Raw genomic sequence first — 23,763 nt, 5'->3', positions numbered from 1 at the left:
GCGTCTCAGTGGGGGCTCATGGCTATTCCTGAAGCTCAGCCACTGCCTGTGAAGCTTAGTGCAGTGCTCTCTGTGGGGAGGGGTAGTCACCAGGCACTAAGAGGTATTTGTGCCTTCTCTTTCCCTGTGTTTGCAACACTCATCTCAGTGAAGAGATCTGACCCCGAGGGGGCAAGGGGCACCAGGGCAGCTGTCCATGAACAGGGGGTGAAGCCCTCCCCACTTGGCTGGCAGAGGTCTGATGTGTGGCTCTCAACAAGGCCTTGGTCACCATCCCCTGCACTCAGCTTTCCCACAAAACTAGAGGCTCATAGAAAGGAAGGCAGCACGTGAAATTATCTCCAACTGGGAGGGGCTGCTGGGCCTTTGTTCTGACTAAGGTAGTACCTGCTGGGCAGCCAGGTCCCTTGTCCCTTAGAGGGTTCAAGGTGGTGGGTATGGTTTAGTTGGAAGGTCTCTTTGAGGAACTAAATCCTGAGATCCTGATGAGGGGGGTGCTCACTGGGCTCATTGTGGGCTGAGACCAGTCAGTGCTCTGGAAGTGGCCATGTTGCATCTGACTCCAGGGCTGGGAAGTATCTCCTGTAGTGGTTGTATTCATCCTGTCTGGCTCCCGAGGAGCCAGCCTGGTATACTGGGCAACAAATGGGAAGAGCTTCATGGCCTCAGCAAGCAGGTAGTTGAACAGAGGGACTGATCATGTAAAAGGACTGGAGAGAGAGCCAGGAATCATGTAACTGGAATGTAACTAGAATAGGTGCTAGGCTGCTCAGCAATACCTTTACTGGCCGTGAACTGGGAATGTCCCTAGCAGCAAAGGTCATTCAGGAGGGAGGTGAGTCCCCGGCCCTTCTGGTCTTCTGGGCCTGGCACCTGACCATATATTTGAAGTACACAGTCCCCCTGCCTCATGCTTTTCTGTCAGCACTCAGTGTTAGAGTGCACTGGGCCTCTCCTTGAGCAGATAGCCACTCTCTGTGTCAGTGTCTGCCTGGGGAGTTGGCTACAGAACTGAAGCCAACCTGTAGGGTTAAGCCAGTCATGTGTCCAGGCTGTGGTAGGGAACTGGAAGCCCCATGTGACCTTCCACACCATCAGAATGCACTCAGGTGGGGTGGGATGGGACTGTGGCCTCCATGTCAGTAGGATGGTCTCTGTTTCAGTGTGACAGCATTGTGGAGAGGACCTGCACCCTAGGCTCCAGGCACAAGCTGACAATGCTCTTTTCGCCACAGTGTGCAGGGGAAGAGAACTGGGTGGACAGTCGGACCATCTACGTGGGACACAAGGAGCCCCCTCCGGGCGCAGAGGCCTACATTCCACAGAGATATCCTGACAACAGAATCGTCTCCTCCAAGGTAGCCTCACTTTCTGCCATGTTTCTGCCTGAGGGAGGCTGCCACAAGGGACAGCACCTTCTGAGCAGCATTGGTACTTCTGTGCAGCTGTCCCTAGGGTGTCACTGCTTTCCCAGCAGCCACGTTGCTCCTGCACTGCTGTCCCTGAACCAGGCAGCACCACTCCACTCCTACTAGGGTGTCATGGATACTTTGCGAGGCCTCAACATCTCCACTTCTTTTTAATCTCCCCCAGTAGAGGATCAGACTTGAAGTGGAATGCCTGAGCCACATCTCAATGCCGTCCCTTACCCATACATTTCCTGGCTGTGCTGGCAACTAGGCCTGCCAGCCTGCTAGCTCGGTGCAACAGACAGGGAGGGAGAGGGCAACTGGATCTCTTCACTGGAGTGAAATGCTTTGTCGTCAGCAGGATGCAGGATGTGGTCCACATGGAGAGAATCTGAGTGTTTGAGCGCGCGCGCGCGCGCGTGCGTGCGTGCGTGCGTGCGTGCGTGCGTGCGTGCGTGCGTGCGTGTGTGTGTGTGTATTTGTGGCTTCACACAAGAGTATGAGGAACACCTTCCCTCACGAATAGGCATACCTGAAAACACATGCATTTGTGTATGTGTGTCTATACAGTGTTTGTGTTGCATGTGTTTGTTGTACTATTTGATGTGTGTGTCCAAGGTGCAGATATATAAGTTACACCCAGATGTTCAGAGGCACAGGTAGGCCTATTTAAGTCACACAATGTTCCCCAAAAGGAGATCTATATCATCCACAGCTGGGTGTTCTCATACACATGGCTCTTTGGAGGAGCCCCTTACATCACAGGTGCCATTGTGTGTATGCTGTGAGAGCTGCAAAGTTCTCTTTTGAACTCAGATATCTGTGTTTGTTGAGAGGATTTTATAGGGTTGTTTATTTTGTAACAGCAGTATCAAAAATACTGTATTTTGTTCAGAAGCACAACATAGGCAAGTAAAATACACTCATAAGTAACACCCACCACATGAATGTCCCTTGAGGTGACACAGGCTTGATAATGAAGAGACAAATGGAAGACAAACACTGTCCAGAAGCACACCTCCCCACCCCTGTGTTCACAGACTGCACTGACACTCCTCAGCTCCCTCAGAAGGTGATTCCTCTGCTAACACACCACCAAGGGGTGGGTGGGTGGGTGGGTGGTGTGTGTGTGTGTGTGTGTGTGTGTGTGTGTGTGTGTGTGTGTGTGTGCATGCATGAATGTTCGCACGCTTGTACATGTGCAATGTGAGTATGGGTGTATGTGCCATCTATGTGCACACAGGTTCTGTACAGGATGCCCATGAAGAGCAGAGAAGCCTGACTGAGCTCTCTGAGGGGCCAAGGGGCTCTGCGGCTGACAGGAGCCCCAGCAGTGTTTGGAGAGCTAGGGAATCTACCACCCCAACTCCTTTGCTCTAATCCACTTGGGGTGTGTTGCCCACAGTGGCTCTGAGAGGCTTTTTCTTCTCTTTTTGTCCCTGGAGAAAAGGAACAACCACAGCCTCCTTGATTTCTGGAAAGGAAATCCACAGGGAGGTTGTGTGGGAATCGCAGGTCCCAGGGGGTGCTCAGAAGCAATTTCTCCTAGAGAGGCTTCTTCATACCAGGAAGCTTTCGAGCAGGAACCAACAGAATTAAGTCAACACTCTTGGCAGAGAGTGGCCAGAGGGAGGACAGGCCAGGAATTGGCAGAACCACTTGAGCACTTTCATCTCAGCCTCTTGCAGGCTCTCAGCATGAGGCATGAGCACCTGTGGCACATCAGTGCCTTATCTCAGTGACAAGTAGCCAGTGATGTTTCAGGGGAAAATGTACACAGCCTGGCCCCTGTACCAGTCAAATTCAGGAAGGAATTTGGACAGGAGGCAGGACTCTGGACCTCAACTGACACTGGGTTTATGCAAACTGAGCTGGGCTTATGCAAACTGAGTGCAAGTCTATGAGGCATCATTGGGAATTTGTAATTGTTTTTGCTTAAATAACAGCTCAGATGTGTGGAAAGTGCTAATTTGTTCAACAGGTATAAAAAAAGGTTTGTAGAATATGTCTATAGTAATGGGTATGTGCAAGGAAATTTTTGTTTCTACCTTAAAAATGCCAAAGAATGCCTCAGAGCCTAGCAGTTTGATTAAACCAGGGAGCTGTGGTAGTGTTTGTCCCATGAAGAATCACAAGAAGGCCTTAACATGCCTACCATTGCATTAAGCCTCAATCTGTGTGGCATGGATGTCATTACTAGTAGTCAGTGATTGACTGGTGTTCCCATTTCATCTTTGGGTACTCAGTGTCATGAAAGAAGGAAGATGAAAATGACTGCCTTCATGGTTCCTCCTGGCCTCTTGCCACACATAGTTCCCCATTGCCCTGTGTCTGGGGGAGACTGGTCTCAAGTACGGTGCTGCTTATTGCCTTGTGCAGAATGGTCCTCAGGGCATGACATTCACAGGGACCCTTGCTTTGCCTTCAGGAGATTGCCAAAGTAAATACTGGCTCCACCGGCATTGCCTACCCCCAGCCCACACCCACACACCCAGTGTGTCCAGGAAAGCTGGACTATTTTTGATTATTGTGAAATGATTACCTCTGCCATTTTGTATATAGTATTTTATTGATGGATATTTATACAGATGACTTCCGTATTTACCATGTCACTTAAACACTGAGCAACCTTCTGAGGCTACAGCTTATTTATGAAGAAACTAAGGCTTAGGGACAGGAACATATCAGTTGCCACAGGGTAGATAAGTGACCTTAAGCCATACTGGTCTCTGAGTATGGAGTTCCTTCTGTGGGCCATTGTTCCCCCCAACTCCCTCCTAAACCTGTCATGATGTGCCCTCATCTCCCAACACCGTCAATTCTGCATAGCATTGAGACTTCCTGTCTTTGGCAGCCCCTTTCCTAATTCACACAGGAAAGTGGTGGCTGGACTCCATGCAAGCTGATTACAGGCCAGTATCTAGTTCTGGTGCTTTTGTGGGGTACAAGCACAGGTCTGAAGGCTGGATCAGCCTGTGGCTGAAGCTCTGGAGCCTTCTTACTTCCTGGCTGCTGACAGAAGAGTTTCTAATTCCTCCCAGTGTCCCATTGACTTGGGACAACATGTAGAATAGGTAGGACTTCTGTAAGCCATCCTCCAGGATAGCAACACAAAGCCAGAGATTGGCACACTCAGCGGTGCAGGAGGCTGTGTGGACATGAAACTCACAGGCCAGTGGGGGAACCCACTGCTCAAAGCGAGGATGCAGAGGGGCCACTGGGCACTCTCTGCTCAGTGTGAGCACAGAGAGGCCAGTGAGCACCCCAGCTCAGTGTGAGAACACAGAGGGGCCACTGGGCACCCCAGCTCAGTGTGAGCACAGAGGGGCCAGTGGGCATAACTCTGCTCAGGATGAGGACAGACAGCTCAGCAGACCCTGGCCCCAAAAGTGTGCATGAGTGTGAAGCAGGGCTTATTAACTGTCCCCTGGGATTCAGCATGCCTCAAGACATCTTCATGGGAGAAAGAGATGCTGTGACCTCCTCATTTTCCTAGCCCCCTTGCGCGTGAAGCAGCATTTGTTCTCCCCTTCATCATTGATAACAGACTTTTCCAAGTTGGGAGACTTTCCACTGCTGATGGGAGAGTGGAAGTAGAACTCGATACCTGAGTGTAGATGACACTGAGACATTGTGTGCTGGCCACGAGTCTCCAAAGTACGTAATCTTTTACAGATCAGCAAGATAAAAGATGCATGACTGACCTGCCACTATCACGTTACCAGTAGCAGCTCTTATAATAAAGTGCTCCAGTTATGTATGTGTGAGAACATGTAGATTGTCATTTAGCAGCTACAGCAAAACCTCCAACTATGACTTTAAAGCCACCCGTAATTAGTGACTGCTACAGATCAGGGGTTTCCTTCAGTGATGGCCTGTATCATAAATCCCAAGCCCTCCTTTGTTATCTAGACATTCCAGAGGCCTGTGGTCTGTTCCAAATTTTGATCCTTTTCTTTATTCCAAAATAAATCTTTCTTCATTGACTGATAGGAAAGTATCATCAGTATGTTTGGAAAGATTCTACCAGAGCTTCCAAATATAAAGTATTTATTTATTTACTCATTATAATTCTGGGAATTGAATCCAATGCCTTGCACATGCTAGGCAAGTGCTCTGCCACAGAACCATGTCCTTAGCCCCACCCCCATTTTTTAAATTTTATAAAAATAGAAACATCTTAAAGTTCTTCCCCATCATTCAGCAAGTGGTTTTTTGCCCCATATTGAACTGTGTGCCAACTGCTGCGCCTGTCTCTCCCTTTATCCTCTGAGTTTATTCTGAAAGAAATCCTGATGCCAAATGATTGTCAACTGTAAATATTTCAATAGAGGAAACATTGGGTATCCATCAATATGTTGCTAAGTAACATATTACAGAAATTGAGGGGATTTTTCTTTTAAACAGGGTCTGTCCACATAGCCCTGGCTGACCTGGAACTCATTGTGTAGATCAAGATGGCCTTGAACTCAAAGAGATCCTCCTGAGTGCTGGAATTGTGTGTGTGTGTGTATGTGTGTGTGTGTGTGTGTGTGTGTGTGTCTGTATATATGTGTGAGTACAGGTACCCATGGAGGCCAAAAGAGGGGGTATCAGATCCCCTAGAGCCAGAGTTATAGGCAGTTGTGAGCCACACCATGTGGGTGCTGGAACTATTTTGATTAACAAATGTGCAAGTAATGAATCTTGGCTTGGAAATAAGTTTGGCTTTATAGAGTGGGGCCTTAAGATCATTCCATTTGCCTTTAATCCCAGCACTCAGGAGGCAGAGGCAGTTAGATCTCTGTGAGTTCAAGGCCAGCCTGGTCTACAAAGTGAGTTTCAGGACAGCCAAGGCTACACAGAGAAACCTGTCATAAAACCAAAATTATAATAATAATAATTCCATTTGTTGATGGTTATTAAAAAAAAAAAACACACACACACACACACACACACACACACACACACACACACACAAAATCCTATGTTTGTCCCAGAAATATGAAAGAATGAGGACACACAGATACTGCCATCATAGATGTATGTCTGTAATGCTTCCCTTAGAAAGCTAATGGAAGGTATGGATTTTTTCTTTTTTTCCTTTTTTTTTTTTTCTGTCCAGTTAAGGAGAAACGTATGTTTATCAGAATCTGAAGAGAAAGGCTGTGTGTACAATGTTTGTCAAGTTCTAGAATTTCAGCCTTCATCATGAGTCTGCTTTAGCCAGGGCTCTGAGCGTCATTAAGTCCTTCCCAGGATGTGTGTCACATAGACAAGGACACTAAGACTTGAGAGTCATGAGAAAAAGTGCACAACCTCCATGAGAGAAAAGAAAGATCCTCCAAGGAGAGGGGAGATATGTTCATGGGCAGGAAGACTGTGCTGTTAGATGTTGCTCCTATTGACATGACCTGCAGTCTCCACAGCACTAATCAGAGTCGCCACCAGTGACTTTGAGGGCCTCCTCATTCATACCTCTAAATTCATAAAGGACATGTAGAGGGTAGCACTGTTCTCAGTATAGACACTGGGCAGTCAATTTGGAGACTATGTAGTGTGGGGAGCATCCTCTTTTCTCGCCCTATAAGTACAGCAAAGGGCCCTTGCACTGGCTACAGACAGATGCAGCACCCTGCAGTGTGGACACTGTGCCCTGCCATCAGGCAAGCAGCCTCCAGGCAGCTCAGATTCTATCCCTTCTGCTGCATCTCTCAGTTGTATTGGACAACAGAGGAGAGGTGAGAAGACAAAGGAAGTGGCAGCTCGGAGCAAGAGTTGTGCCAAGTCTGCACTGGGCCTGAGTGAAGAAATTCTCTGTATGCGCACACTAACTTTTGCCAAGCGCTCTGCTTTCTGCCTTGACTCGATGGGCCAGGCCATTCAGACGTGATTACTTCAGAGGGTACACTTTGTCTTAGCAGTTTGTCTTAGGGCATTGTATAACACTGACAAAATGTCAATAATCTAAATTCTGGTGAGTTTGTACCTAAAACTAAAACTTTGCACTCTCTACCTGCTCTTAGGTACTAGGACACAACAGAAAGTGACCTATTCTTGCTTTTGCTTTATACAGTACACATTTTGGAACTTCATACCTAAGAACCTGTTTGAACAGTTCAGAAGAATAGCCAACTTTTATTTTCTCATCATCTTCCTGGTGCAGGTAAGGACAGCCCTGGCCCTCTGTCTCAGCAAATGTCATTGGATTCTCAAGAAGTGAAATACAGTCATTAAAATCAGCAAGGATCTGACACGCCTCATCTGCCATTCATTCTTGGGTTCTCTGATTCCAGCCTCAAGAGGAGACAGGGCAAAGTCTCCAGCCACACCTGACATATCCATTTATTCATTCTTGATTCTCAGGAAATGCATAGCAGTTGTACATCCAGAGAGACAGAGATACAGGGCGGGGACACAGCAAGGGTGTGGGTAGGGAGCAGCTGGTGGATTGCACTTTGTGGTATGTTTCTCTAAATTATTCCAAGTATGGCTGTAAATGACTGTAAAATCTCTCCAGCATGGACGCTGTCAGAACAAATTCAGGTGTGAGCCTGCAGAATGACCTAAATGAACCATTGTATCCAGAGTCAGACTTGTGCCCTCACCACATCCTGACATGGTTTCCTAGAGCACACCCCTTAATTAAGGAACCTCCCTCAGCATCATAGTCACTAGGACAGGGTGGTGTCCCTCTTGTCCAGGTTGCAAGGCAAGGAGGGAGCCAGTAAAGTGTTTAGGTGGAAAGAAGCTGTCTGAGGTTGCTAGCAAGTGTTTTCAAGGTGAACCCAGGGCTCTCTTGTCCCCACAGTTGATCATCGACACACCCACAAGTCCAGTGACGAGCGGGCTCCCACTCTTCTTCGTCATCACTGTCACAGCCATCAAGCAGGTAAGACTCACAGGTTGACCTTGTAATGTAAGGTCCTGTACAACATGATGTATTTCATTTTTCATAGTTAGATTGGTGTTAGTTTTTTGAGAGGGTGGCTACAGATGTGTAATGCCATTTTTTAAAATCAAAAATATATTGTGTCAATTTGACTTACCCCGAGGATGTCAATCAGATACGATTGTCCACCTGCAATACAGTCACCTGTCTTATTTCCTTACCATGAAGTCCTTTTGCCCCTCCCCCTGCCACACTCTACTTTGGAAGCAAGTTACCTAGCACAACCAAACAGTAAAGGAGTCTTGAAGACATGGTTCCTCTCCTTCATAAACACATATGTAAATTATTTCAGATTCTTATTCAGGAAATATTTGTCTAATGCCCATTTACTTTTACCCAGTGATTTGCTATTATCAATATGGATCTATAAATATTTATTTTAAACTTTGGGCTATAATCCAATAATGCTCCAGTGTTTAAATTTTTCTTGCTCTAGCCATTACCAGTTCATTCAGTTAGAGTCTGAATTCCTTTAACATGCCTTCTCATTGGGTTATTTATTTGTTTATTTTATTTGAGTATGGGGGCGGGGGATTCCCTTCTCTTTTACTGAGCTAACATTAGCCATCAAACAGCACACAAAGACTGAGACATAATTTAAATGCCTTAAAATTTACCCTGGTGTTTCCTCAAAAGTTTTATGTTAATTTTATGTTCATTTTAAATATGATACAATATATAAACCAAATTATATGTGCCTTTATTCTGCACGTAGATATTCAATAACAGTTGATAAAAAGATCATCTTTTCCCCATTTTAAGGGTTTATAGCTGTACTGCAATTTATTTAACTGATATATCTGTGTCACTAGGTTTTTTTATACACTAGCTTCATTACTGTAGGGCTCTGTAGTAAAATTTTGAAGTTGAGTGTGTAAATGGAACAACCCTGTCACTTTGGCCTTGACCCTTCCATTTTCACATAAATTTTAGGATCAGATTATCAAGTTTTAAAAATATTTAAAGCCGGGCGTTGATGGCGCACGCCTTTAATCCCAGCACTCGGGGGGCAGGGGCAGGGGCAGGTGGATCTCTGTGAGTTCGAGACCAGCCTGGTCTACAAGAGCTAGTTCCAGGACAGCCTCCAAAGCCACAGAGAAACCGTGTTTCGAAAAACCAAAAATAAATAAATAAATAAATAAATAAATAAATAAATAAATATATTTAATTAAAAAGTTAATCTCACAAGCAGGGAGGCAGGTGTTCATACTGCCACAAGGGGTCACCTCCACTCAAGGTGGGGTGTCTCGTTTGTCTCAGCTGACTCATAGGAAGGTAAGACTATGGAAAGTTGGTTTTCTTCAGGCTGAAGTGAGTTAGAAGCAGTCAGTCACTGGTTTTGTGCCCGTGAATGGGAAAAGGAAAGAGATCTGTACATTCTGAGCCAACCAGAGCAATCCAGTATATAGTCCAGCCTCCAGGACAGCCTCTGCCTCTGCTGACCCTTGAAGCAGCCAGTGACTGTATCTGCTAAAGCTGTCTCAGGGACACACTGTTCTTTCTAACTGGTCTTTTTCAGGTAGCATATTGTTCTCAAGGTTTACCCACACTGTAGCATGTCAGCGCTCCGATCCATGTCATAAATGAGAAATACTCTGGGGTGTATGTGTGCTTAGGCCCCCATTCATTTATCCCTCAGTCTGTCTATGGGATTTGGTACTCATTTTAACACTGCTGAAGCACACTGTTGAGAGTATTTGTGTGGACACTGATTTGATCTTTGTTCCTAGTTCTTTATATACTTAATTTATTTTGATGTTTCCCTTTCTCTGCCCCTATGTATTTATATTTTAGTTAACAAAGAGTAATTGTATATGTTGTGTCTGTGGGATGGACATAGATTGATGGGGTATGTCTACAGGTAGATTACTCTAAGCCTCTGAGCACATGTCTCCCTCCCTACACAACAGAACACTTTCCCGCCAGTGGTCTGAAGGCTCTGCCACTGATACTTGGTGCATTCAGCCCATTGTAGCCATCTCAGTTTGTGCCTGGTAGTGTCTTACTCACATGTCCCTGATAGCCTGTGAGGTTGGGGACCTTCCTATGGACTGAGAAGCCATCTGTAAATAGTTAGAGGGGCGTCCTTGGCCTGCTTTGTATGGCTAGTTCTTCTGCTACAGAGCACTGGATGGTGTGAATTTGCATTTTGGTATTTAGAATCCACTTTTTCCTTAGGGATCTGAATAATTTGCAGACTGTCAGCTTCCAAGTAAATTCTTTCCCCAGAAAGAGCAGCATAGCCACCCAACAGCAGGTGCTGTAGGCGGCTGGCCTCGGAACTCACCCTCTTCTGACAGGTGTGGGAGCAGGTGCTTCAGGCAGTTGGCCCCGGGGACTCACCCTCTTTTGACAGGTGTGGGAACAGGTGCTGCAGGTGACTGGCTCCCAGATTCACACGCTTCTGACAGGTGTGGGTGCAGGTGGCTGGCGCTGGGACTCATGCTCTTGTGACAAGTGCAGGAGTCTCCACATTGCCCAGTCTGCTTTCTTATACACCTCAGGACCACCTGCCTAGGTGTGGCACTGCAAACAGTGAGCTGGGGCCTTCTACGTCAATTATTAATCAAGAAAATGCCCGACAGAATTGCCTATAAACCAACCTTTTTTTTTGAAATATAAATTTATGTGTACTTTTTCTTGTTTGTTGAAACAATCTTTTTATTTTACATGCCAATCCAGTTCCCCCTCCCTCCGCTCCTCCCACTTTCTCCCTATTGACCAATCTTATGGAAGAATTTTCTCAATGACTAGCATATGTTAAGTTGACAAAAAAAAAAAAAAACAGTACAGACAGCTTATCTAAGACAATAATTTTTTAAAGTACTTACTTGCTGTTGGTTTCTCTCTCATTGCTCACTTGGGAGTCATCTGGAAATGCAGCTTTGAAACATTTACCCTCTGTTTCAGACCCTTTAGGTTACGCCTGAAAGTCTGCAGAGTAGGTGGGGTGAGTGTGATTGACAGACTCTTTCTGTACCTGTGTGCTGCTGAGCACTGTGGAGACTGTCGTAGAGTCCTGAAGCCTGGCTCAGCTTTAGGATAAGTCTTGGATTTGTATGGAAGTCTAGTTACAAAGATTTTATCAGTTATAACTGCAGAAACATAAAGCAGCCTAAGTTGGTGTTACCAGGGAGATGTGAGGAAACCCTGGGCAAGACCATGTGTAGCCATAATTGCTTTAAGCACATCTCTCTATGTCTGTTTTAGGGTTATGAAGACTGGCTTCGCCACAAGGCAGACAATGCCATGAACCAGTGTCCGGTGCACTTCATTCAGCATGGCAAGCTGGTCCGGAAGCAGAGTCGGAAGCTGAGAGTAAGTGGCACACCCACTGCATCTGCCTGGTTCATGGATGTGCTTTTCAGAATCATTTTCAAAGTAACTTTTAAAAGCGGATTTGGCCATTAATGGACCTGTTGTAGGATAGTTACACTGCCCTCTCTCATTTTGTTGGATATTTGAATGGTTTAAGTTGTTGGAGCAGCTTGCCTTTCTGCCTATACTGACCACCTGAAAACACTTGTGTTTGTACAGACAGGATGGCTTTTCAAGCTTGTCTCTGGATCACAGCCCAATTCTGACTTTAGTCATCACCTGACTGTAAATTTGGACTCATTCTCTTCCTGCCTCTCCTTCTCGGTACCCCTCCCATGCCCAAGCCTCCCCTGACTACACCTCACTCCCTCTTAGGCAGCTCTGCTATCTGTACCGACCATATCCCCAACTGCAGTCTGCCCCAGCCGGGGAGTTCAGCCAGCCCTGGTATAGGATTAACCTTACTCATCCCAGCCTGACACCAGCCAGCTGTTGAGCTTGAGGTCAGAGGGTAGCTGTAGCACCCAGACACATACGGTGGAGCAGCACCCCTTCCAAGGATCACAGACACATACTTGCTAGGCCCATTCCACATATTGATCTATTGATACATGGCTATGTATATGTTTACTTTAAATATGTGTGATGTATAAATGCCCTTTGGTGTGTCACTGCTTCCAAGATGTTTCTGTGTTTTCACTGGGACGGTCTTTCCTGGTGTGGTCTGCAGCTACTCTGGTCTTCAGTGGCCCACGGCACCCAGAGAAGCCTTGTTCCAACAGAAAGCCTCAGTGTGGGTCTTTCCTAGAATCATGTCAGTGTCTCATAAGACACTGTGGTGGTGTCTTAACACACTCTGAATACAGTAGGAGAATGAATTCCAGCCCAGAATGAATTGTCACACCAAGGTGGCCTCACAATGACCGTTCTCCCTGTGTCTTGCAGGTTGGGGACATTGTCATGGTGAAGGAAGATGAGACCTTTCCCTGTGACCTGATCTTTCTCTCCAGCAACCGGGCAGATGGGACCTGCCATGTCACCACTGCCAGTTTAGATGGAGAGTCGAGCCATAAAGTAACGTGCCTGGATTTGTGGTGCAGCTTGGGGGTCTTTGTCAGACTGGATTTTGACAACAGATGTGACATCCTGGGTGTAGACTAAGCATGTCTATGGTCACAGCTCTCTGGGGGCAGGGGTGTCATGTCCTCTAACCTTTAACCTTACTTTTACTCTTTTCTATTTTCAGTTATTTTCTTTCCTCCTTTAATGTTTGTGTCAGCCACCATCTGCGGTGGGCAGGTGTGTCTGCCATTACCCAATGAGAGACACAGTAGATTGTTAGGGTATTAACGTTTTCTCCTTCTTAGTGCAAGCATGTGTCTTTCCTAGTCTAGGACTGTGTGAAAGTCAACCAGAAGTACAGATTTTATCTGTTATTTCACTGTTAAACATCTTAAGAAAATTTTCTGTAACTGTAATTAATGGGTTGAACTCTATACAGAATTCTACACTAGATGTAAAAGCTTTGATAATCATGAGAGAAAAGATACATAGTTCTGTTAACTTATACATTTGGCTTTTTAACTTAAAACTCTGGAAGGAAGAACTTCTGTGAGGCTATGAGCATAATGAAACCACTGATGCTTCTGGCAGCTTCTAGGAGCAGTAGAGAAGCATCAGCCCCTAAGACTCTCAAACAGTGTGTAAATGATTCCTGTGGGTGCAGGCAGCCCGTGCTGAGATGCGACACATTTTCACATGATTAGCAAAGGATGTGCCAATCTCTAGGGGTCATCCATGGCACTTTGTAAAGGCTATGGATGGTTTCGTATATTCTAGGTAGAGCATTCTTCTGTAAGTGCTGATAAGCAACAGTTCTTTGGGAGGGGCCTCTTGATGACTAGGGTTATTGTATCTGAACAGGGCTCATGATCTGACCATCCTAAGACCTTCTAAGTGACTCTCCTCTATTAGATAAAGCCTCCCAGGGCCTCATCTGAGGTCAGGACTCCATTCCATGGAAACCGTGATTGCTCAAACAGAATGGCTCAGTGTCTCGGGCCCAGGGTTCTGGGCAGTGCACTGCAGCAACAGCTGTCAGTCTGGAAAATGCTGGAGTCACTGCTTCATGCTGGCCTCTTGTCTATTTGCACAATGCATTTCATTGTATTCCTGGTGTCATTTCTGTAGGTTTGGCTTAGCTCTGGTGGCTGGAGTTATGTGAACCCTTTCCTTGAAAGACAAACTATGGGCAGGCTTCTACCAACCTTGGGGAGTCTTACATTGTTCACATAACTTCAGCCTGGCCTTTTGCTCTTTCTATACTTTTTACATCTGTGAAAGGTAGTCACTCATGATTAGAAATCTCCAAATTCTCAATGTATAGCAAGTGCTTGAATGACATAAATGATGATATGTAATTACCTGTTCACTTGTTCCAACTCACACCACTTTCTCCAGTACTTGTTATTAGAAATATAAGCAGAGAATCAGGGATTCCTTCCTCCTGACAGCCCTTGGCACACGTCTCTCCTCTCATCTTTCCTTCCTTCCCCTCCCTTTCTCTCCCCTCTTGTATCTTCCTCCCTGGATAAAGGAGAAAGAATGTTTACCTGCCCGTGGTCCCCACAAGTACTGGCTAGGCCACGATTGGAGCCCTGGACAGCAGCACAGTGGCAGCTGGTATCTACTTAGAAATGCTATTCTCAGGCCTCCTGCTCAGAACATTGAGTTCTGAAAGGTGTCCTAACAGCGGTGGCCTAGCTGTCGCCTTCATTCATATTTGAGGGACCTTCTAGTCCAAGCAGCTGGACAGCTGCATAGAAGCAATGGTAGGAGGACAGTTGGTAGCAGAATTTGGAAAGTGAAGCTAACAGATACTTTTGGCATCTCCTAGGAACAATAGTACTTTGCCTAAAAGAGGAGGAGCACACCGGTGACTGATAGCTCTTACCAGGGCAGGTACATCAAATATCAGGTTAAAAGAGTCCCAGGCTTGCCCTTTGTCCTGCTGGTTTTAAGATGAGGATTCTGGGTAAGCATGAAGAGTCTTGTCACCACCAAGTAGAGCAATAGCAGAGGCTCATCCATCTTTCTATAACCTTTTGCACCTAGACTCACAATAGGACTTACAGATGTACATGAAGACCAAATTCTGGGGTGGGTGCCAGAAGCCAGGTGGAGTGGAGTTTTGGGGTGTATCTCATGCTTCCTCTCCATCTGCAGACTCATTATGCAGTGCAGGACACCAAGGGCTTCCACACAGAGGAAGATGTTGATGGGTTGCACGCCACCATCGAATGTGAACAGCCACAGCCCGACCTCTACAAGTAAGCTGAGCACACTAGCCAGGAATGTGCGCTGCCGAAAAGGTCACCTTTTGTTGCCGTAGACAAGCACTGTGCAGACTGTAGCTTCACAGAAGGAAGCCTAAGTGTTCTGTATTTTGAGGAAGTGATTTATAACTGTGTTAAGGGTCATCGAAGCCATGGGTGAAGAAGCTCAGGAAGTAAGATGAGAAAGGAGGAAGAGATGAGTGGCTGGGCCACCACTGGTCATACTGAAGATTAGGATGAGCTAGCTAGCTGTGGTGCAGGCTGGAGACCCCACTGGTACTGTGAGTAACAAAGTGAACTTTTCTGTTGCCAGGTTTGTGGGGCGCATCAATGTTTACAATGACCTGAACGACCCTGTGGTGAGGTGAGTCTTCCTGGGAATCCAGGCCTTTATCCTCTGCATTGTCGTGTTAGATGTTTATTCATGGATGGGTTCTACCATGCCACTTGGTTTAGAAGGCAGGGTCCTGCCTCATGAGCAAGTTCTACTCCAGGGTTTTGTCTGTGCATGCTGATGTAATTAATGAAGATCCTGGGATCCTTGTCCATGACTCTACCAGTGGGTAAGCTTTCCAGCTGGGCCAGGTCAGAAGCCCACAGGATGGTTCTTAATGAGGGGAGAGCCCAAACCAACTGAGAGAAACACCTTCGTGGGCTGTGACATTAGAAGTTTCCGATACAAAGGCCTGAGAGTGGTCAGCCTGGCCATGGCCATCACTGGGTTGAGATGCTCAGGGTTTCTTTCAGGCCCAACTGGGAAGAGAGGGCCTGCTACTTGTGAAGAAGTGTTGTCTGCTCTGGGCTTCCTGCTCCATCATCACTGCATTGATGCCCCTGTGCAGTCACGATACCTACTGAGAAAGAGCAGCCACCAGGGGCCTGGTATGGGCCCTGTACCACCTCACATGTCCCATCTGAGCACCACATGCTGCCATGCCACCTCAGATGTCCCATTAGAGAGCTGTCTGCCTCAGACTTCTGTGTTTGAGGAGGAAGCATTCAAATTTATTGTTCAGGGAATTGGCTTTCAGTAGGTTTTGAAGATCTTTTCTTACTGTTTAAGGAATTTTTAATTATTGATGTTCTGGTATTATTATATGCTGAAGGAAGCATTTGCTGGGAAATAGAGGTAGACTTCTTGGGGGAAAGTACCACAAAATAAACAGTCACTGGAGTCTCTGTAGCTGGCTTGTCTCAGTCAGCAGCTGCTTTAAAGGGATGCCAGTGTACTTCTTAGCATGCTTTTTTAGTGGTTATTTTTTTGTTTAATGTTAATTATTTTTGAGACCTTAGCTTACTGTTAACTAGAAAGGCCTTGAACACCCAATCCTGCAGCCTCAGTCTCCTGAGTGCTGGCTCAGTCTGGTGTCACTGTCCCAGCTCTTACCCTGGTTTGTGGTCATCATCCATCAGCAGGTTAGCAGGGCATTAACTGGGAGGAGTGTGGAGACATAACTTTTGTTTTCAAAGAAGAGTCCTTATAGCTCTAGAGACTAGACAGTGTGGAGAGCGGATGTGTTTAGGATGAAGGAGCAAGTGAGATGTGTTCTCAGGCCATTGATGAAACCGAGGGAATGTGTACTATGGGCCCAAGAATCACACTGAGGTGAAGCTGTGGCCCCAAACTGGGGACCATGGTCCTGATGTACTTCATTTTATCAGTCCCCCCTCCAAATTCCCAGTCCACTCAATTGTATTTCTCCTTCAGTGTGTCCACACTAGAAGCAGAGTATTTTGTCAAGTCCATTATGTTTAGAGCTCTCAGAGACCAGTTTAAGGTGAGGCCATTTGTGTTCATTAACATTTGTGACTTGAATTATTGGAAGCAAGTTGCTAATAGAAGTTGACAGCCCTGGACAGCCGGGGGGAACTGGTGGCTGTCAGACCAACAAAGCCACCAATTGCCAGCCAACCACTTTGATGAGGTGCCTGGGCAGCTTGCAGCCCCTTCCTCTTGCAGGGTGCAGTCTGAACCATGTTAGCCAAGCACACTGACCCCACTAAGGGTGTAATATTCTGTGCATTCACATCTGCCCAAAAGGACGGAAAAGTAAGCAAGTAAGTTACAGGCAAATGGGCTTATCTCTGATCTACCATGATCACTGGGATGCACTCCTCTCTGACACACCATGATCATTGGGATGCTCTCTTATATAATATACCATGATCACTGGGATGCTCCTCTCTGACACACCATGGTCACTGGGATGCTCTCTTATATAATATACCATGATCACTGGGATGCTCCTCTCTGACACACCGTGATCACTGGGATGCTCTCTTATATAATATACCATGATCACTGGGATGCTCCTCTCTGACACACCATGATCATTGGGATGTTCCTCTCTGACACACTGTGATCACTGGGATGCTCCTCTCTGACACACCGTGATCACTGGGATGCTCCTCTCTGACACACCCTGATCACTGGGATGCTCTCTTATATAATATACCATGATCACTGGGATGCTCCTCTCTGACACACTGTGATCACTGGGATGCTCCTCTCTGACACACTGTGATCACTGGGATGCTCTCTTATATAATATACCATGGTCACTGGGATGCTCTCTTATATAATATACCATGATCACTGGGATGCTCCTCTCTGACACACTGTGATCACTGGGATGCTCTCTTATATAATATACCATGGTCACTGGGATGTGCTCCTCTCTGACACACCATGGTCACTGCGATGCTCCTCTCTGACACACTGTGGTCAGTGGGATGCAGCAGCAGGATTCACACATTTAGTTCTGCTGCTTTGAATCCTCTTCACTGCTCAGAAGAAAGGCTGACAGCTGCTCCTTGCAGATAATCTTTGCATGCCACACTTCCACTACAGAGGCCACAGAGGCCCAGCCTCCCTTCATACTCAAAAATGTGCTTACACTAAGGAGGAACAGCTGAAGGATCAGTGAAACACAAGGTTTTAGCCCTTTCAGAACATTTTGAGGTCCCCAGCACAGCCACCCTCACTCACATTGGAAGTGTGTTGGGAGAGGGTTGCTGGCCTGCCTTTAGGCCTCTTTGTAGTAAGTAGGTCTAGATGACATTTTCAATGCCCCTGGGAATTGTGGGTGGTGCAATAGGAACCCCATCTGAAGACTCTGCCTGTGGCTTCTGGTGGAAGTGTCACTGAAACATTCAGGCTCCTGATTATTTGAGGGTGTTGCCCTGCTTCCTTGAGTCCTCTCAATATCTCTGTGAAGCTCCAGGCCCCTGTGAGTGACAGGCCAGGAAGACAGGACTAGATACATCCCAGCAGGCTGTGTCCACCTCAGAGAAGCCCAATGCTTATGCAGATGGACTTTGGCACTCTCAGTGTGAGCAAGCAAATATACACTTACACCATCTCCTCTTAGGATGATTGAGTTGATTTTCAGCCCTGTGTCATGCTGCTTCTGATTCCTTGTCTTCCAGGCCATTAGGATCAGAAAACCTGCTTCTCAGAGGCGCCACACTCAAAAACACAGAGAAGATCTTTGGTAAATACTTTAATTTGCAAAGCACTGGTAATCATTCTAAAATCTAGGACACTAAGCAAACTAAACTACACAGCACCCCACAAGGCCACTGGATGTCTTAAAGTACTGAGACTTGGTGCAGGGTGACTTGCTAAGAGATGAGTGTGTGGTGTAACCTGAACTCGCAGCCATAGCAGTGACAATCATGGCTTGCTTGTTAGGACCTCAGTCCATGACTCAGGAAGATGAAGCTGTATCCAGGGAAATATTCACAAAGCATTGTAATGCAGGAGAGTTCTCTAAGTCTGCTTGTCACTCGGTACCTCCCATTGACAGTATTCTGTTTCCTGTTTTAATTTACTGAAATAACTTTTAAAATATATACACTGTGCCCTGCTACCAGATCACCCATTAGATTAGATAAGCATTAGATTTGGACTGAAGATCCACACAGGAAAAGTCCTGAGTGTGAGGACTCCACTCACTCTCTGGTTAAGTTGGAGATGTGACCTGTTTGTGTGAGCATCCTTCTCTCCAGCCTATGGACATTTCACAGACTCTTCTGCTTCCAGGTGTGGCCATCTACACGGGCATGGAGACTAAGATGGCCCTGAACTATCAGTCCAAGTCCCAAAAGAGATCTGCTGTGGAAAAGTAAGGCCACTCCCTTGCTGCTACCTTCTAGTCATCACTGGCCCCTGTAGATGCAACAGTGTCTTGGTGGGGCCACAGCATCCTTAGGGGGCCCACAGCATCCTTGGGGGGGGGCACAGTGCCCTGGGGCCCACTCCTCCAGAGACTGGAGCTGCTGGCCACAGAGCCCATTTCTTGGGGATTTGCTTGCTTTCCTCCCAGTGAGATAAATTACTGCACCTCTATCTCTGCTAACATGCTACCTGTAAGTCATTCCCCAAAGTTCTAATTTTAGATCAGTCACAGATACCTCATATCCCCAGCCACTAATCCAGGCAAGCCTCAAAAGGGGGGTCTTATTCAGCCCCTTCTGAAGAGGAGCAAGAATGGAACCAGAGGTAGATTATTAATTGGTAATTTATTGGGAACTATATACTCACATGAGGAATTAGTAACCAGATTTGGCACTCTGAGAAGTCCGGTCCCAGATGCTTTCTAAAGCTGGCTGAACCCCAAGAGAGAGAGAGCCTGGCTTCTCCTTGCCCTTTATCCTAACCTAACCTGACCATGTGCAGCTGGGTATCATGTGCAGCTGGGTATGGTCATTGATACAGGTATTGGGGTCTCTCCCTACACCCTTCCAACCTGGGGACTTGTTAGGAACCAAGTGTGTCCTGATGTGGTTTTACTGAGTCACTCTGAGGAGAGTGAACATTTTCCATTAGACAGTGGAATGCTGACAACCATCAGGATGGAGGTTAGACTTAGGAAGTGGAGTCTGAGGTTTTGTCAGAGATATGGATGGCCTCCATGTCACAGAGTGAAGCAGCAGGAGCTAGTTAGTTGCCATGTGCAGGACACTGGCAGGTGACCTAGGAATACCATCCCTGGGCCTATCTGCAGCTGTGCTAACTGTGAAAATGGAGATGGGCTTTTCATCAGCTAGGATGTTCTGCTTGCAGATGTCTGTGTGCAATACACAGGCTTCAAAAGCAGACTGTGAAAACAAAACCTCACCCCAATGCTGCCTCACCTTGATCCAGCACAGGCATTTCCAAGCCTCAGGCACTTCTCTGGTACCCTCTCTTCGCCCACTCCAAAGTGAAAATCATTAAGCTCTAAGCTTGTTTGGTGGCACCTGATGGCCAAGGAAGCTGACTCTGGCTGTCCCTTTTCTGTAAGCAGGGGTTCCCATGGTTCAGAGAGGTCCATCAGCCAGGTGGCAGCACATACCTTTCCCTCTCTTCCCGTGGCTCTGGTCCTGCATTTGGGCACTGGCAAAGATGGCTATGAATGAGCTGGTGTTTTGTCTTACTGGGTTAGGCTGGACACTGCCCTCCAGGGGATTGCTGGATGCCCTGTGCTGTCCCTTCGTGGTGACGAAAGACCAGGAGTGCCCCCTGAAGGCTGGCTTGTCTCGCCATAGGTCAATGAATACATTCCTGATCGTGTACCTCTGCATCCTGGTGAGCAAGGCCCTGATCAACACTGTGCTGAAGTATGTGTGGCAGAGTGAGCCCTTCCGAGATGAGCCATGGTACAATCAGAAGACTGAGTCAGAGCGCCAGAGGAATCTGGTATGGAAGCACTTCCCTTGTATGACAGAGGTGACCCTTAGGCCATTGTCACAAAAGAGATGGTGCCAGGAAAATACAAAGGCGAATTTGCTTCAGACAGGATGGAGCCTTGCCCAAGCTTAGGACAAAGGCCCTCACTAGCACATGGTGTGGGCAGGTGTGAGCAGCTGCTGTCCTTGGGTACTAGGATGCACAACTCTGGAAAAGTTTTCCACAGGAAGCATGTAAAGGACCAAAATCATTGGATGTTTCCGAAACTCAGCACACCATTGAGATAAATGCTGCTTCTTGTGGTAGCTAGAGGACAAAAGGCTTTGACCTCAGAGCCAGGGCCATGTGTGAACCTAGGTCTATGTGCACTGAAGTCACGTCAGGGCTGTGTGCAAATGTAGCCCTGTGTATAAGTATGGGGCCCGTGCGATGCTGTGCTCCCTCTGTCAGGTCCCTTCTAATAGCTTCAAAGGTAGGAATAAACTACAGAGAAGTCATCGGGGCTGAGTGTGGCAGAGTGGGCCTATGATCCAGCGCAAGGCTGAGGTGGATCATGAATCTCGTCATAAGTTTGGGGAATGTTAGTTATGGAGGGACATCATGAATATTCAAAACTGACATTCCCATTGGGCCCCATTTAGCATGCCCTCTCCATGTCCCTGCCAGTGTGATTAGTGTGAGCTCTTGTCCCTGTTCCTCCCCATCTCTCCACCATCACAGCCATCTAATTCTACTCCTGGTCGTAGCAAGACGTGACAGGCAATGGTCCCCATGGGTCTCTGTGTTTGGATGGAAATACCTGTGTTTACTTATCTGTCTGGGATAAGAGCTAACAATCTGAGGTTTTCTGTCCTTGCTATGTGACTTGCAGCTTCCTCATGCAGCCAATGCTCTCAGTTTCTCAGGGCCTTCACCGACTTCCTGGCCTTCATGGTTCTCTTCAATTACATCATCCCAGTGTCCATGTATGTCACGGTGGAGATGCAGAAGTTCCTTGGTTCCTACTTCATCACCTGGGATGAAGACATGTTTGATGAGGAAATGGGGGAAGGGCCTCTGGTTAACACTTCTGATCTAAATGAGGAGTTGGGACAGGTCAGTATCTTCTAGAGCTTGCATGATCTCTTGGCCCTTGGCAATGCACTGTGTCCTAATGGTCTGGGTTCTCCTTGGTTACTGGGAATTCATCTAGGCCGTGCACTCGGCATGTAGCTGTGCTGCAGTGGTGAGAGTCATAGTGGAAGGGCAGCAGTGGAAGCACTGTGACAAGTTTTCCTTTTTCCTAAGTGCATCTTTTTAACTTGACTTATGTAATAACAGTCAATATGCTTCTTTTAACTTTATTATGTGAAAAATTGATTGCATTAGATCAATTGGAGTGAGCTCAAATCCCCAGACTTTCTTACTTATTCTGAGCCTTGTAATTTGTAGCTGAAGAATGTGGAGCATGGTGGGAGGCCACCCTCCCTGCACTTGCTGTGAGGCATTTAACCTCACAGCAATCTAAATGAGCAAACAGAAATGTAAGGCAGTTTTCTGGGGTGGCATTTGTATTGCAGAGTTAATGAGTGCATGCTCTGCAGAGCCACAGCTCCTTTAGCTGGGGATTGGGGTGCCATGGTCTGGACACTGAATAAGTAGCAGAGGTGTGCGTCTCCACATCGATGCAGAATGAGATAACAGATGTGAGGCCATGGTCACAGCATTGGTGACAACCATCCAGGGGCCTCACCTTGTGAGGACAGGGCTAATGCACACCACAGCTGTGGCCCTGTGCTCTATATGAGGCCACCAGAGTCCCACAGAGTGAGAGGGTTGACATACACCCACATCTGCTGCCTACAGACCTCAGTGTTGCTGCATGGGAAAGACCCCAGAAAGGCTGGTTTCTTCCATCTCACCCAGTGGAGCCTCTTTTCTTTCCCAAGCCTTATGTCACCAGAAGGGCCATTTGGCAAATGGCAATTCATTAAATCAATAATCTATTTGAATTGGACAAGGCAGCCTACCCTGTCAACAGTCTGTAGACTGGCAGGCATGTATCCCCCACCTGCGTTGGGGGAAGCATTTGTTACTGGAGAGGACACTGTTAAGGTTCCAACTTTCTGATGCATTCCTTTAGGGTAGTTCATGTCCCACCTCCTGTGTGATGCATGTGGTCTGTTCTTCAGAAATCAGTTAGGAATGTCACGGAATGCCCTGGGACAGGGCATCTCTCCCAGCCTAGAGTCCATCACAGAATTCAACTACCTTGTCCTGAGCAAGACGGGCTGCAGCCTGTGTTCAGTGAACTGAGGTTGGGACCACTGGTGACTCCACATAGCAGTGGCTTCACCTGGCTGCCCAATGAATGTAGGTAAGCAACGCCTCTCAATAACATACACAGCACAGCAAGATGGCAGTTCTGTCTGTGAAACAGGAACTGCCTACCAGCCAGCATCTGTTCTGAAGCAGAAATGACTGCCTTCCAAGTAGACCTCATTCAAGGGGCTTTGTGCATTTTCCTGTGTGACCTCCCCATCCCTGTGATGTCAGCACTTGCATCCATGTCATGTGGAGGAGAACTAAAGCTTGAAAGGCTTTCCCAGCTGTTGTGGGAGTTGTGAAAGACCCATTGACCCTGCCTTCAGACCCTGCCTGTGACGTGTGCTCCAGGTTGTGGAGTGAGCAGTCTGTGCCTAGGAAGGCAGCTCATGCCTTTGATCACCACTGTGCTCAATGCAAGGGCATAAATGTGCAAGCAAGCAACAACACCAGAATGATCATTTGACATGATCCAGTGGGATTTATCCCTGGTGTTCCAGGATGGGCCAGCACACACGGTTCAGTAGACAATGTCCACACTACATTGCAGTAGTGTACAAGCCAGATGACCATCCACAGATGCAGAGAGGGTGTGGACAAAGTTTCGTGGTAAGTTAGTGGTAGAGGCATATCCTAGCACAACACAGGCCATCTGTAGCAGCCCCATAGCCAGCAACACACTCCATGGAGAAATGTCAAACTTCCTTTGGCTAGGAGACCCTGGAAGAGGCCCCCATAAGCTAGTGTTTAAACAGCAGAGTTGTTTCTAAATACAGTCTCAGTACAGCATTG

The 23,763-nt window shown here is 47.0% G+C and overlaps 1 protein-coding gene across 5 annotated transcripts in view; it reads left to right on the top strand.

Annotated features, from left to right (window-relative positions):
- Positions 1 to 23,763, top strand: part of Atp11a (ATPase phospholipid transporting 11A) — a 106,182-nt gene that overhangs the window by 45,701 nt on the left and 36,718 nt on the right. For all 5 annotated transcript variants that reach the window (XM_027387841.2, XM_027387840.2, XM_035452881.1 and 2 more), the window contains 11 exons: positions 1,236 to 1,358; positions 7,465 to 7,554; positions 8,200 to 8,280; positions 11,551 to 11,658; positions 12,604 to 12,732; positions 14,884 to 14,987; positions 15,307 to 15,357; positions 18,423 to 18,487; positions 19,039 to 19,120; positions 20,526 to 20,676; positions 21,565 to 21,762. In XM_027387841.2, coding sequence (XP_027243642.1) covers positions 1,236 to 1,358; positions 7,465 to 7,554; positions 8,200 to 8,280; positions 11,551 to 11,658; positions 12,604 to 12,732; positions 14,884 to 14,987; positions 15,307 to 15,357; positions 18,423 to 18,487; positions 19,039 to 19,120; positions 20,526 to 20,676; positions 21,565 to 21,762 — 1,182 coding nt within the window. The remainder of the gene's footprint in view (positions 1 to 1,235; positions 1,359 to 7,464; positions 7,555 to 8,199; positions 8,281 to 11,550; positions 11,659 to 12,603; positions 12,733 to 14,883; positions 14,988 to 15,306; positions 15,358 to 18,422; positions 18,488 to 19,038; positions 19,121 to 20,525; positions 20,677 to 21,564; positions 21,763 to 23,763) is intronic.

The sequence above is a fragment of the Cricetulus griseus genome (genome assembly GCF_003668045.3).
Source record: "Cricetulus griseus strain 17A/GY chromosome 1 unlocalized genomic scaffold, alternate assembly CriGri-PICRH-1.0 chr1_1, whole genome shotgun sequence".
In the NCBI taxonomy this organism is placed as follows: domain Eukaryota; kingdom Metazoa; phylum Chordata; class Mammalia; order Rodentia; family Cricetidae; genus Cricetulus; species Cricetulus griseus.
The sequence above is the reverse complement of the archived record's forward strand: the minus strand, read 5'-3'. Positions and strand labels throughout refer to the sequence as shown.